The 15,860-nt window shown below is 42.9% G+C and overlaps 1 protein-coding gene across 1 annotated transcript; it reads left to right on the top strand.

Moving 5' to 3' along the window:
• Positions 1 to 12: 12 nt before the first annotated feature.
• LOC143326675 (sortilin-like) lies at positions 13 to 15,818 on the top strand. The gene is given in 21 exon segments (XM_076740462.1): positions 13 to 52; positions 55 to 341; positions 7,109 to 7,171; positions 7,273 to 7,346; positions 7,454 to 7,556; positions 7,691 to 7,852; positions 8,012 to 8,085; positions 10,029 to 10,078; positions 10,169 to 10,296; positions 11,379 to 11,523; positions 11,798 to 11,953; positions 12,551 to 12,663; positions 12,910 to 13,012; positions 13,129 to 13,297; positions 13,416 to 13,600; positions 13,684 to 13,873; positions 13,959 to 14,075; positions 14,649 to 14,757; positions 15,266 to 15,378; positions 15,471 to 15,597; positions 15,682 to 15,818. Coding segments are annotated over 21 exon segments (2,523 nt in total). The 3' UTR covers positions 15,697 to 15,818.
• Positions 15,819 to 15,860: the final 42 nt, after the last annotated feature.

The following is a 15,860-nucleotide window of genomic DNA, read 5'->3' on the forward strand; positions in this document are numbered from 1 at the left end:
CGGTGGATGAAGATGCATTTGATGATGAGGGGGGCATGTGGAGCCAAATGTTGGGACAGCGGAGTTGCTCGCCGAGTCCAAACTTGGGCAGTCTGATCGTGAACATGAGCCCCGTTTCTTGCATTTTGGCGCTCGGCTTGTTTTCTTCTGCGCTGGCCGCAGATTTCCACGAGGGAGAGAAGTTGTCTGATATGAGGAGGCTGCAGAAGGAGTTCGGCAGTGATGAGGAGCGACAAAGTTCAGAGAAGTCGGAGCTGTCGAGACGCAGCGCAGGACTGAATGAACAGACATGCACAGCTCTGCATGGAGTGGAGGCAACCCTGCAGAACAACACCCACTCTGTAAGTGACTGATTTCACTTTGAACCCGCCATTAAAACATGAAACTCTTCGCAGAAGTGCAGCAGTCTTTGTTTTCCTGAGTGTGTGTTAATTCAGTCTCTGTGTGTGGTCACTCTGCACATGAAGTCCAGACTGGAAACAGCTTGGACTCAGACAGACACATCAGCCTCTCACAGCTTTCAGTGCTTCAGTAGTTTTGAAGAATCCTGCAGAGAAGCATCTGTGGAAGTAAGAGGCGAGACGATTAATCGATCAACGGAACTTTATTCTGCAACTATTTTCATTATCGATGTTTAATAAAAGTCAGTTTTCAAGCAAAAATGCCAAAAACGTGAAGGTTCAAGCTTCTCAGGCGTGAAGATTTTCTGCTTTTCCTTGTCTTAAATAGTATTAATACGACTGTATTTGGGTTCTGGTCCACAGAAAAAGCTATTTGAAGATGTCACTTTGTACTAGAGGAGATGATGATGATGATGATAATTTTTGTAGAGTTTTCTGACATTTCATCAGCCTAATGGTTGATTGACTAAGTACGCCACAGAATAACTGACAGTGAACAATATAAATTAGTTGCAGCCCTAATAAAATTCTCTTGAGTGACACTCGTAAACTTTGTTATGAGGGTTTAAAAGAATGAATCACTGTTGACTATTGGGGTGATTTATTTATTTATTTATTTATTTTTTCCATCACAGTCATTTCGTCTTTAAAATGTAAGAAAATAGTGTACTGGAGCACAAAATGTCCTACTGGCACTTCAAACCTAAAAGACATACAATTCAGAGCTGCAACTATGGATCATTTCCATTATCGATTGATCTACCAGTTACTGTCTCGAGTAATCGATTGATTGTTTAGTCTATAATATGTAAATAAGAAATGCCATCTGCAGCCTCTCAAAGCCAGTGGTGGCATCTTCAAATTGCTTGTTTAAACAGTAAAAAACATCTAAAGAAATGCAGTCTATCGATTTGTTTTTGCTGAAAGCGGAGAATGTTTGACATTTTTAGGTGAAAATAACTGAAACAATCGATTAATCGATTGTCAAAAGAGTCAGAAATTCATTTAGTTTTGACTGGACTAGACTAATTGGCTAGTTGGAGCTCTAAACTAATTTACAGTGATACAAAACAGAGAAAATGAGTAAATACTGGAGAAGATGGAATGGACCAATATTTTGCCTGAAGAACAGTTTCAATAATCTCTTGTCGTAACAGATGCTGATTTATTTCCTGATGATCCGTGTATTGCTTCCAGTCTGTTACACTCGTTTTTAATTGATCTGCGTTGATGCAGCTTGTCAGTCTGGGTCAAACACATCCGGCCTGCTGAATCTGAGATGTCACACTGGGTGAATGGCGATGTGACAAGAGAGACTCATAAATATTTAGTCGTGTTCTTCCAGTCCGGTACCAGACAGAAGAGTCAGGTGATCATTCAGGCTGAAAGAGCTTTCACAGAGGAGCAGCTCTTGGTGTTTCTCTTGCGTTCTTGTACCTGTGAGATCAAATGAAATCTTTCTCATCTTAACCCTGATCCTACCTTAGAATAGACCAAACAACACCTTGTGTTATTTCAGTGCTGAACATGTTGTAATAGGAAGCACAACAAGAATAACCCAGATGTCCAGAGGAATGTTCAAGAATAACAACCCTGGTCCAAAGCTACAGAACTCGTCTTCTGTTGTGTGTGTGTGTGTGTGTGTGTGTGTGTGTGTGTGTGTGAGTGAGTGATGGAAGAAGTGGACGTTACATCATTTCTGTGGCTCAGACACCTGGACTAGCTTTTGAGCATGAAAACGATTCGGCGTGCTCACAGAGAGCAGACTCCTCCCGTCTCTTTGGGCTTCTCTCCCTCACAAACATTCCCCATGTTTTTTCTGCTGGACCTGATCTGAGCGCCAGTGTGGACGTAAATCTGAGTGTTCTGTTATCAGAGCCGCAGGTCTGATCAGACAAGGTCGCGAGGATTTAGATCAGTAGTCCACACTCTAAATGAGCAGATCAGATAAGTCTAAGCCTCTCCTACGCTTCTTTTTGTGCTATTTTGGGCCTAATAGTGTACACAGGATGTGTTTTGTCAGCCAGCCCAAGTTTCGCCTCATTTTCTCTTTTTTTGTATGTTTATGTAGCCTAAGGTTCATTTAGCTGACTCTGTCTGGTTTACAAACTAGCTTGCTGTTTCTTTTTTTTCCCCCTTCTCCTCTCTCCATCCTGTCCTCCATCCCCTCTGGCCAAAAAAACGTGGAGAAAAACATGCTCTGTTTTCAGGGTGAAGCGTAACTGGGTCGCAGCCAGCTGTTGGAGCACCAAGAAAAGCGGCAGAGTTGATGTTCCACATGGTGAGAGAGAGAGTTATGGAAAGTATGGGTTTGTTGATGTACAGGGAGAGACATCCATTGAGATCAACAAACTAGTGAAAATAAAGAGGCATTTGTAGGCTTGAACTTGAAGTTCTCGTCTTTGGTGTTAGAAGGTGGAGAAATGCTAGCAGGTATAATGTTTAGCATGTTCACCATCTTAGTTTAGCATGTTAGCCTGTTAAGATTTGCTAATTAGCACCAAACACAAAGAACAGATGAGGCTGATGGGAATATTATCGTTTCTGCAGGCATTTGACCATAAAGTGAAGAATTGGACTAGCGTTGCAACAATTAATCGATTAATCGATTAGTCGTCAACCATGGGATTAATCGCAAACTGTTTTGATAAGCGATTAATCAGTTTGAATGATTTTTTAATAACAAAAAGTCACATTTCTAGCTTCTTAAATGTTGACATTTTCTGGTGACTCTGCTCTTGTATGACACTAAACTGAATATCTTTAGGTTCTTTTAGGTTTCATCTTGGGCTTTGGGAAACATTAAGCAATGTTTTTCACAGTTTTCTGACATTTTATAGACCAAAGAACATAATCAACAGATTGATTGACAATGAAAATAATCTTAAATTACAGCCCTAAATCGGACTGTTACAATGTTGACACGATGATGGCGCGAGCTGAAGAACTGGGGAAAGATAATTGATGTTACCATCTCACAATATGATTACACATTATCATGTCAGATTTACCGTCCCTCTTGCTCCCCCCATGAACGCCACCTGTTGCTGATTGGCTGGAATAGTGTCGTGTGCCTTGGTTTGAGCTGCTTTGTTTGTTTCCCATTTACAGAGCCAGGCCTGTGTACAAAAACCAGATTTTTCTTCAGGCGCACACAGAACCGACAGCTAGCAGACCGTGAGGAGACACTGGCTGAATTTCAAATTCAGTGACTATCAACAGTGTCTCTCCAGAATGACTCACCCCAGCTTTAAGGAATCACCAACTTTATTACAATTGATCCTGACAGGAATATGAACATGTGTGCCAAATTTAACAGCACTCCATCCAATAGTGGTCAAGACATTTCATTAAAACTACAACTAACTACAGGAAAAGTGAGGGGGTCACCAAAAGTGATTAAGATTCATCCTCTGGGCACCATGAATGTCTGTGCAAAATGTAATGACACCTAGTAGTTATAGTTCAGTTATATTTATATATATAGTTAAATCAAGTCAATAAATAATCAACATGATTAGTTGCAGTCTTGCACTTCTGTTGTGGTTTTCTTGAACAATAGTACTCGAGTAATACAACCCAGCTCACGTCTCTGCCTGCAGAACTGAGCCCAGCATCAGAGGATCGCTCCCCACAGCCTCATGTGTTAGATCAGAGCCAAGAGTGTTTGACCTCCTCCTCTGAAGTTTTATGTGTGCAAACAGAGCTGCAGCAGAAAGGTTAAAACCCAAAGCAGAGGGAAGAAGGAGCTCATTGTGTCGGGTTGTGACCTCTGAGAGAGGACTTCACTGTGCTCCCACCCACCAACACTGTGTCCTACTGAGTCTGCGTGGATGCGTGTGTGTCTGTTCATGTACAACAGTGTGTGCAGCATTGTTGATTACTTTTGAACATTCAGTGTGCTCACACACCTTCAAGTCTGAATGTGTTGCGGTGTAAATGGTTCTGAGAGCAGAAGTCGACCCTTGCCTTCATCACGTGATAGAGGATGAGGTCATGTCTGGTTTGTGAGGCCACATCCAGCTGGGTCAGACAGTTATCTCTTGATCTGTTTCTTTTTTGCTGACTAATAAGTATCTCTTCTTCCCTTCACCGTCTCCTTCTGCCCTTCTGTTTTCCCCATCACAGAACAGCACAGAGTCATCTTTAGCTTTACATTGCCTCCCTTTTCCTTTCCCAGCCACACGATCTGGCTCGACCTTCCTCCAGTTGGATAAACCAGCACTTTCACTCAGACACAGCTTTCTCAGCCTTTGCTTTAGCTGATCTGCTTGTTTTCTAATGCTGTTGCTGATTGTTTGGGTTCCAGACTGGGTGAACTGTAGCCGGTCAGGTCAGCATCTGTCCAGTTAGGAACAGATGTGGAAAACAGCCCGCTGGTTATATTTAACACAGGTGTACACGCAGCTTGCAAAGGTCTGATCATAAGACAATACACAACATGAAACCTGCTGACCTGCAGTGGCCTGCTGTCACTGGGACCAGATTTTCAAAGGGGTTTTCTAAATTGGATTTCAGGGGCCCATGTTTCTGTAGGTCCTTGCATGCCCTGAAAGTGGCTGCTGTGGTTGAAGGTATAATGCTCACTATGCTCACCACTGTAGTTTAGCATGTTAGCATGCTAACATTTGCACCAAATGTAGAACAGCTGAGTCTTATGGGGATAATATTTGTTTTGCAGGTGTTTCGTCATAAACTGAAGAGACTAGATAACTTTTTTCCTGCTGTTAAAACTGTCTTTTCACATTATGTGCGTTCTGATTACGTCCAGATTAAATGCATTCCCTTTGTTGCAGCATAACATTTAAACAATATAGGATAGCCCAACTGATTTTTGTTTACTATGTTTGACTTTAAGTTCAGTCATCATTTTTAAACAGAAGTACATTTCCATCAGCTGTACTTTGTGTTACTAGCAAGTGTTAGCATGCTAACACACAAAGCTACAATGGTGAACATGGTAAACAGTGTACCTGCTTAAAACGAAGCACGTTGACATTGCGAGCATGTTAGCACGCTAACATTAGCATTTAGCTCAAAGTGCTGCTTTGCTTAAGTCCAACCTTCCAGAGCTGCTAGCCTGACTGTAGACTCTCGGTCTTTTTAAGTGTTTTTACATGAAGCCTTAATTCACATAGTATTTCAATTGAATGTTATGAGGCACAGAGAGAATAAATTAAATTAACTGGCAAAACAACAACATCAGTCACCGACGTAATAAACACACTCTAACAAGCCAGTTAAACCTTAACGATGTTAATCATGATAAAGCTCAGATAAGCAGGCTAAAACCAGGAAAACGCTTTGTTTAGAGATATAAAATGAATATTGATGCTTTACCTGCTTCTTTAGTTGCCACCAGATCACAATGACTCTGACCACTAACAGTTCTGCATCATAAGTAAAACTGGATTCTTACATCAAGTGCTGCTAAAACCTCAAATGTGACCCTGGCACTGACATTTAAAACTATCCACAAGCCATAATAATGCCTTACCATAGTATTTTTTATTTGCCAATTATGCGGACAATTAAATCAATGAAAAGGGAGAAGAGCAGGGTAGCTGGGGAGAGAGACAAGTGATGTGTAACAATGCTCCAAGGACAGATTCGAAGCCAAAACATTGTGGTTTAAAGGTCTGAGACTGTTGGAAACGTCATGCTTTACGTTTTTTAACTGATCAACAGTTGACTGTAAAGGAAGGGCGGAGAAATTTGTCCAACAGTCAAGTGATCAAGAGCTGAAAGAAAAGATGGATGCAACGAGGGTGTGATGAAATGATTAATGTAGAGGAGAGATGGAAAGTTGTGTTCACACAGTTGGACAGCCGGGCCGGGCCAGTTTCCACTGGACCTATTTACAAGGAGTTTCCAGCAGGCAGACCTGGCCCTCTCCTGTGGCTTTATGGAGCTGTATGCAGACTCTCCAGGGCAGGGCTCACCTTGTAAACATCTCTGCCCTGCCAGTAACAGAGAGGAGGAGAGAAACCTTCCTCAGATTCCAGACCAAGTGAGCTGTGGCGAAATACGTTGCTGAAATGACCAAACACTTGAACGTCACTCTGAATAAATAGACTGGAATGTTGTTTGCAGTCAGTGCGGTTGTGAAACAAAAGTTCAGGTCCGAACTCTTTCTGCCCATTACCTCTCATGTTATGTAGCACAGAGTTATTGATTTATTCGAGATTTTATCTTGAACATTAGCCCGTAGAGCTTATTAATAAATGTGTGAAAAATAACAACATTTTTGCGTTTTTTTTTTTTTTTTTGCGTTATTGTCTGAATAGAATACTTCTAATCTACATTTAGTGTGTGAGCGTGTGCGTGTGTGTTTTTGCTGTGCTCGGGGCATCAGTAATTGTCTTGTTCTCCGGCCTCAGCTTTGTCATTTAGGCAGGAATGTAGGTCACACACACAGAGTGCATCCAAATGGCCGAGTTACTTTGGACAGTAAGGACAATTCATTCTGTGCTCTCAGCTGCTGTGTCTAGTGTTCAGTGAGTGACAGAAACGCACACACAAACCCTGTTTTGTGTTTTTATAACTCTGGAATCTCGTGGGTGTTCTTCAGTTGATGCCCTGGCACGATATTAAGCAATATCACATGAAACACATTTCAAATAATCCTGTGTGATGGTAGCCAGGAAAGATTTTGGTACAAAAACTCATTTATTGATTTCTAAAAAACACTTTGCTTTTTTTTCCAGTTTACCTTCAAAGTGAGGACCATGGGTTCACTGTCACTGGCCTGGGTCGGAGATGGATCAGGAGTGAGTGAAAATACACGACCGTAAATGGAAAAAAAAAAGACCCAGAGAGAGAGAGTCCATGCTTTTACAGATGTTGTGTCATCCCTGCTCTCGTCTCCCAGGTGCTGCTGGTCTTGACGACCTTCCATGTGCCGTTGTTCATGATGCGCTTTGGCCAGTCTAACCTCTACAGGAGGTGAGGAATGCCTGCTGTTTGATGCCACATTAAATAGACATGGAGCAGTAAATGAACTGTCACAGCCGTGGTCTGAGGGTCTAACTACACCTTTATCTCTGTGTCAGTGAAGACTATGGGAAGACGTTCAAAGACGTGACTCACCTGATCAACCACACCTTCATCCAGACTGAGTTCGGCATCGCCATCAGTCCCGACCACTCTGGCAAGGTGAAGAAGCAGAAGATGGAGACCTTCACATACAGACCCTGCTTACACCTTACATGGGATTGTGTGTTTTGTGGTTTGTTTCTGTAAAAGTACATACATTTGATCTGCCCTGATGGCTCCTTTCTGTGTTTTAGGTGATGCTCACTGGTGACGTGTCAGAAATCGGGGGGTTTAGACTGTTTCGCTCGCAGGACTTTGGCATGACCTTTGTTCCAACTGACCTGCCGTTTGAGCCGCTCATTCAGATGCTGTACAACCCTGGAGACTGCAACATGCTTGTGACGCTCAGCATCACGGTAACAGCATTCATGCTTTAGACCAAACCACTCTTCAAATGTCAAGTTTGTGTCAGCTGAACTCTGGACTGCTTCAAGCTACTACATTTTTGATTAGGCACAACTGCATGCTCAAAAGTCATTGAACACTTTTTTACTGACTAAGCCTTTTCCCTCCAGTTGGACCTGTGGCTGTCTGAGGACTTTGGCGCCACCTGGAGGAAAATCCATGACAGTGTTTGTTTGGTCAGATGGTGAGAATCATCCTCCACATCATCTGTCAGTTTTGTAATAAATTAGAAATACCCACAAGACATGTGGGATCTTGTTGGAACTGAACTGGTAACAGATGGCATAATGAAGAACCAAGACAAACATTAGGGCCTGCAGGAAAATGATTGAGGTGGGGAGGAAGCTTGAACCTTACATAGCCCAAGTCACACAAGTGGAATTAGCAATTGGCAAAATTATAGTTAACATAACAATTGGTGTGCCTCATTAACCCTGCTCTTTATTTTTGAACCACAATCTACTAACTAAGCAGCTATTGAACATGTATAATATTATACAACCCCTATACAATACAATACAATACTCTATTGAAAACAGTACAAAAACAATATATTTAATGTTTCACCTCATCAGCTTTATTGATTTTTGTAAATATCTGCTTCTTCTGAATTTGATGCAGCAACATGTTTCAAACAAGTTTGGACAGGAGCAACTAAAGACTGGGAAAGATGTGGAATGTTCCAAAAACACCTGTTTGGAACATTCCACAGGTAAACAGGTTGATTGGTCACAGGTGATAGTATCATGATTGGGTATGAAAGGGGCATCCTGGAAAGGCTCAGTCGATCACAAGGAAGGATGGAGAGAGGTTCACCACTTTGTGAACACATGACTGTATAAAGGATATTACTACATGGATGCTTTGTAAAACTTGGTAAACACCATTTTTATTTACGTTTTACAGTGTCCCAACTTTTCTGGAATCGGGCTTGTAGGTTAACTGTTTGTGATGCATGTAACTTTACTGTAGTTCTGTTAGAGAATAAAGCGAAGGTGACTATTGTCTAATGTAATGACGCACTCCATAGTGAGATGATCTCTAACTATAAAGATCTGCCGTGTGTCAAACACCAGTAGTTTGGTCCTATTAGCGGCTAGAAAATAAAGACTTAATATGCAGACATGATTGTTGAACTCTGCATATGGCAAAATGCATCTTTATGATCGATGGCACACACAGTAGTAAATCAGTGAACAGTGAGTCTAGAGAGAAAAGGATTAAATTAAATATTTATCTGAGGTATGGAAAAATTAAAACCCGCTCCTGTTCAGACAGCCCTCCCCTCAACAAAAGAAACCACACATAACCCTCCCCTACTCTAACCCCATCTTCCTGTCTTATAATTTTCATGCAGTCCTTTTTTAAATGTTTTACTACCTTTTACACACATGAAGACTCTTAGTCTAGCAGAGTGTGAACCCTCAGTTTCCTTTCATGTGTCAGTGAACTGTGTGTGATTGGTTTCGAGTGCAAACATAAAACACTGTCCATCACTGACAGGCTGTGTGTGTGTATATGTGTGTATGTGTGTGTGTGTGTGTGTGTGTGTGTGTGTGTGTGTGACAGTGAGTGTTCTTTGTCCATTGTTGTTATTCCAGCTGTCTTTCTCACCACACTTTGGATCACTCTCCTGACTCTGGTTTCCTTTGGGCACCAGAGTTCACATGAGGTTGTGGTGTCAGCCTGCGGTTGTTAGCACTGCATTGTGGGAACACTGTGATAGCTCTGCGTGACCACAGCTGTCATTTAGGCCCCAACCTAAATTGACTGCAGAGCCAGGGAGCTGAGGCTGCTGTCAGAGTGAATCATGAGTCAGCAACGGCATTCTTATTCAGCCCACAGTCCTTGAACCAGCAGAATCTTTGCAGTGTGAAAACCTTCGTCCCGTTTGGCAGCGAACAAAACCAGAGAGGGCTTGGAGTGCGGCCCGGGGGGGTCGATGTGCTCCTCGCTCGCACAGCACTTAGAAGGAACCACAACCATAATCTGTGATCTGTCTATAAATTCCAGAAGTGGATTTACATTTGAACTCAGACGACTTTCAGATGTTAAAAAATGTGAGCACAATTAGATCTTTCCTTTCTCCAGATTCCTTCTTTCACTGTTCCTTTTTCTCACGTACAGGGGTCCAAAAAACAGCATCTACTTCACAACAAACTACAATGGATCATGCAGTAAGTGAAGACAATGTGGTCACCCGTATATATACAGTACATGTATCAAAGTCAGCAGTACATCTGGTAACTCCACTTTCTCTCTGTTAGATGACAGAGGAATGTTGGAGTTGAGGAAGACGGCAGACTATGGTCGAAGTTTCCAGACCATCGCGACAAGAGTTTACTCCTTTGTACTGGGAGGCCGCTTTGTTTTTGCTTCCATCATGACTGGCACGGTATGTGTGTGTGTGTGTGTGTGTGTGTGTGTGTGTGTGTGTGTGTGTGCATGCATCTGTTTGCTGCTTTGTCTTTCTTGCTTCAAAAAGCAGAATGTTTGCATTTTTGTGAATTTGTTTTTGTGGTGCATGCAGAATTTTTTCTTCCCTGTCTGTGTATGTTTCTTTATAGACCTAAATGGTAACAATACATATTTAGACACCCAGTCATAATTCTGCATGAATATTACCTCCCTCTGTAAAGACTCAAAGGGTGAGTTCATCACCCCAAGTGGTATCCATCCATTCATGCCCCATTTGACTTGATTTAGACCTGGCATGCGATCTGTATCTGGATACCCTGACTGGATAAAGAATGACGCATGCTAACGCCAGCTGTAAATGTATGCAGTATGCTTTGTGATCGCAATGTGATCCGATCAGTCAGACCACATGTGGGGGTGGTCTGGCTCATATTGTGATCAGATCTCAGCCAGGTATGAAAGCAATCCATGCAGCGTGACCACTTTCTGTGAAGGCTGCTGGCTTAAGAGAAGAGGCTTAAGCTCCACTTGCTCGCTGGAACTAGCAAGTGTTCACTCACAAACGGCAATTTTAAAAATGAGCAAGCTCTCATGGCAGTGCTTTTGTCGACCTGGGATGAGACATGTTTGCTGAGTTCACCAGGTTTACTTAACTTATTTGCATATTGAGATCTGATCACAGTGCAATCCTGTGTAAATGCCACTGAATCAGATGTCATTGTCTAGACGTTTTTCATCCAGATACAGATGTCATGTTAATAGCAGGTGTGAATTTTTACATGCTTATATGATTTGTGCGTATAAAACTCCTGCAACCACCCCATTCTGAAGCAGGGGGAAGGAATGTTCTTTGTTCTTTTGTGATTTAGGTGCACTGATCCTTTAACGTTCATCTTTAGATATGTTATCTAAGTTAATGAGCTGCATCTCTGACATTTTTGTGTGTTCTTCAGTCTTTACCTCATTTATTCTGTATTGGAGTAATGAATGTATAGCAGAGCCACACTTTCCAATTAACACTTCTCATTTTCCTCTAACTCTTATGTTTGTGTGTGTTAGGGTACAGAGCGTATGATCCACGTGTCAGTGGACGGCGGTGAGGTGTGGAACATGGCCCAGCTTCCTACGGTCAACCATGAGCAGTTCTACTCCATCCTGACAGCCAATCAGGACATGATATTCATGCACGTGGACGACCCTGGAGGTCAGAACCACTGACAGTGCTGATAGTGGTGATTGATGTTGATGATGATGATGTTGACAGTGTTGGTAATTACTCATGATGCTAATGATTAAAAATAATGTTGGTAATACAGACTAACCCTCAAGCACACTGCCGGCTCAGGCGTCCTTGACAAACATTCTGAAGCTGCAGAAGGTTGCTCTATGTGTTTTGTTTATGTGGTGTGTGTGTGTGTGTGTGTGTGTGTGTGTGTGTGTGTGTGTGTGTGTGTGTGTGTGTACACTGTGTTGGGCAGACTCCGGTGTTGGAACCATCTATGTGTCAGACGACAGAGGAGCTGTGTTCTCCAAGTCTCTGGAGCGCCATCTTTACACAACCACAGGAAGTGACACTGACTTCACCGCCATTACTTCACTCAGGGGCGTCTACATGACCAGCGTACTAACAGAGGGTGCGTCAACACACTGCGTAATGTGCTCTTACACATTTAAGAAGAATCTTCTGGCTAATTTTTGTCAACATCTTTAAAAATTTTATTATCTTTGCATTTCATTAAAAAACCTTGTAAAAACTGCATTTCGCACTGCTTTTACACACATTAATTGACTGATTTCTGACGCCATTGCAAGGAGGGAGTTTTCTGTCTCTGTGCATTAATGTACAGTTCATGTAGGAAACTCCAGCATCCAAGCATGAGTCAGCTGCTGCTGTCTGCAGACATTTTCATTCAGCAAACCACCATATTTTCGTTGTATTTTACATCATGGCTGTCTTTGATTTTCTGACTGTGGAGCTTGTCAGTGCTCTGTGTTGGTGGTCTTCATTCAGAAAACCTTTGAATGCATGAGTGATTGATAACCTTTCTCTTACCATAGTGACATGAAGAAGAATCAGTCTAGAAACTTTGTGGGAAATATTTTGGAAAATTGTTGGAGTGTAAAGTTTGTATTCTGTTGTCTGCAGTCTAAGGCCTAAACATGCAAAAGTATCTTGTGGGATCCAATCATAACTGAAGTGAATGTTATCATGTGATTGTGTTCTTTTGCAGATGGTGTCGTGGAGACAGTGATCACCTTTGACCAAGGAGCAAAATGGCAGACTCTACACAGACCACATAACAGTCACTGTGACACTGAGACCTCCACGAACAGACCTAACAGAGTGAGACACGCATACACACAGATTTATGTACAGTATATGTAAATATATACTTTTTTGTTGCATGTGTGTGTATTTTGAGTGTTTTATGTCCAACTCTGATTCCATTCTGTTTTATTTATGTTTTGCACAGCGTCCAACCTTTTTGCCATCTGTGTTGCATGTTAAGTCTGTTTTGTTTTTTTTATCTGACGTGAGACAGTATGAGAGTCTGCAGTGAGCATTACCCTAACGACTGTGTCTTTACAGTGCAGGCTTCACATCCACGCCTCCTACAGCACCACCATGAAGATGAACGTCCCCATGCTGCCTCTCTCACAGCCAAGCGCTGTGGGCCTCGTTCTGGCACATGGTAAAAAACTAAAAAAAAGAAAGACAGAAAGAAAAGCATAAAGATGTCCTTACCCAGAAATCATTTCACTGCATGGTTAATCATCTCATCAACGCCGTTGCCCTCTATGTTTCCAGGCAGCGTCGGAGATGCGGAGTCCGCCCTCTCCCCTGATGTCTATGTGTCTGATGACGGCGGCTACTCGTGGCAGTTGGCTCTCAGGGGCCCCCATCATTACGCTATACTGGACTCCGGAGGGGTACTGGTGGCTGTGGAGCACACCAACTCACCTGTCAATCAAATCAAGTGAATATAACTGAATATACTAGGCAATTTGTTTATTGTAGTATTGTTTTTATTTCTTTTTTTTGGCCTTTGTCAACATTTAAGTACTTTTTTTTTATTTGCCTCCCATCGCTCTCAGGTTTTCGACAGATGAGGGGCAGTGCTGGCATACGTATAACTTCACCAGTGACCCCCTTCACTTCAGTGGTATGGACAGTGAGCCCGGCTCTCGCTCCATGAATGTCAGCCTGTGGGGCTACAGGAACGACTTCAGTAAATGGGTGGTGATCACCATAGACTTCAGAAAGCTCCTCACCAGAGACTGTGAGTATGTGGGAGAACACGGATGGTGACTGGTTGGTGTAACAGGAAGTATTTAGTGCATGTGTGTATGTGTTTCTGTGCAGGTACTGAAGGGGACTATGTACAGTGGCTGGCTCACTCTTGGGACCCCAGTGGATCTAATGACGGCTGTGTGCTGGGATATAAAGAGACCTTCTTGCGCCTGAGGAAAGACTCTGTCTGCTGGAACGGGAGGGACTATGCTATCACTAAGAAGCTGTCCCCCTGTCCGTGCACAGTGGAAGATTATCACTGGTGTGTTTTTGTGAAATACCAAAACAGATTGTTTGTCTCTGTGAATTTGTAAGAGCGCCATATGAGCTTCTGCTTTGCCCCACAGTGACTTTGGATATTACCGTCCAGAGAATAGCTCAGAGTGTGTGGAGCAGGAGGAGATGAAAGGCCGTCCTCTGGAGTTCTGTTTAAACGGGACCACCGAGGAGCTGCAGACCAGTGGGTGAGGATGCCCATTTTTATCTTGGATCTTCCCTCTCTCTCTTTCCTCGGCTGTACTTCAGGACACAAGAAAGTCAAACTTTATCGGCATGTAGAAATCGTGTGCATAATTATAGTAATGTATGCTGAAAGTCTTAGGTTATGGATTATATGATCAGCAAGCCAACAGTAATTCAGGTGCAGGCGCTGTAAGAAGCACCTCACTTGCAGAACCCTGTTACAGATTATTCACTTAAAGCTTTTGATTAATTGTCAAATGTTATCTAGGACTCCTGCACAAAGCCATTGTTCTATGAAGATGGAGTTCAAGAATAACAAAGGAAGTACACAGCACGTAACACGACATGATTAAAGGCTTTCAGAGTTCAGTCAAAGGTCAGATCTAGTATGAAAACACAAGTGTTGTAGTCTAATTCATGAAACAGGTGAGTCTGTTCCCGTTTCTGCTGCTCTTGTGCCTCTGCATCACCCATTTGTGGTATGAATCTTATCTTGAGTTTACCAGCTGTCTTGTTCAGCCCTGTGTCCCTTTTTTGTGTCCTTTCATGTCTCTCTGCCTCTTCTTACATTTAAGCTACCGGAAAATTCCAGGCGACCGGTGTGAGGGAGGATTCCAGCCAGACAGGAAGGAGACAGACCTGAGGAGGATGTGCACCAGCAACGCCCTTTATCCAAATTCTCTGGTCAGTTCTGCTCATTCTGAGAAATGGGCTGCGTGGGCTGAATGTTATCTACCTGGTTGCAGCATATTGGGCCATTCTGGAAATCAGTAGAGGAACCTGTGCCTGGAGGCGGTGTCAGGTTATCTAGTAGCAGTGTGACACAAGCCAAGTGTACATCCTGTAACTGAAGTGGAACCAGATCAATCTCAGATGACCTGAGCTTGATCTGTATTGTTTTTTTGTGCAAACACTAGCACAGAGTTACTTATTCAACAACAGGGATGGTGAATGGCCAATGAAGCAGAATTTGCACTAGTGTGAGACAGAGTAAGTCAACAACAGCTGTCCTTCCAGTTGCACACATGGGACTGTGTGAAGGTCCTGTTGACAGTGACTCAGTGTGTCAGGGTTCAGCATCCAGTGAGTACAGCTGACAGACTCCAGGTGACTCTTGTGTCATGTGGATGGTGTGTTTTCAAAGGTAATTTCTTCACATTTTCATCCCTTTCTGTTTCTGCAACTCTAACAGACTGAAAGCAGTACATACAACACTGCTGTCATAGTGATGGTTGTCATCGCGATCCTCCTGATGAGCGCTGTTGCAGGCGTCTGGCTGGTTAAGAAATATGTCTGCGGAGGACGGTCAGTTAACTGTGTCTCATCTCTCCACGCACACAGATACACAGTGTACACACTGCACTTGTGTGTGATACCTGTACCTCTGTCCTCGCCAGGTTCCTCGTTCACCGATACTCTGTGATGAGGGAGCATGTTGAGGCTAATAAAATAGAGGGAGTGGATGATATTGACACACACTACATGGAGACAGGAAAAGCACAGTACAACGAAGACTCAGATCAGGTATGTAACACTGTGTAAAAAGCCATATTTTTAGTTAAACTTGATGATCCGTTAACTCATAGGTGTTGTTGTGTCTCCCCACAGGACCTGTTAGAATAAGGTGGACGTTTCTCCCCACTCAAAGACTCATCGAGACTAAATTTAATGCAGTCTTTCATGATGCCAGGGCACTCCTGTTGCTCCCTCATGCTGATTAACATCTTCTTCTCACTTCTCCCTGTTCCCTGGTGGCTGGAGGACTCGGCAGCAACTCACATTGCTTC

The sequence above is a fragment of the Chaetodon auriga genome, chromosome 2, assembly GCF_051107435.1.
Source record: "Chaetodon auriga isolate fChaAug3 chromosome 2, fChaAug3.hap1, whole genome shotgun sequence".
Classification (NCBI taxonomy): Eukaryota; Metazoa; Chordata; class Actinopteri; order Chaetodontiformes; family Chaetodontidae; genus Chaetodon; species Chaetodon auriga.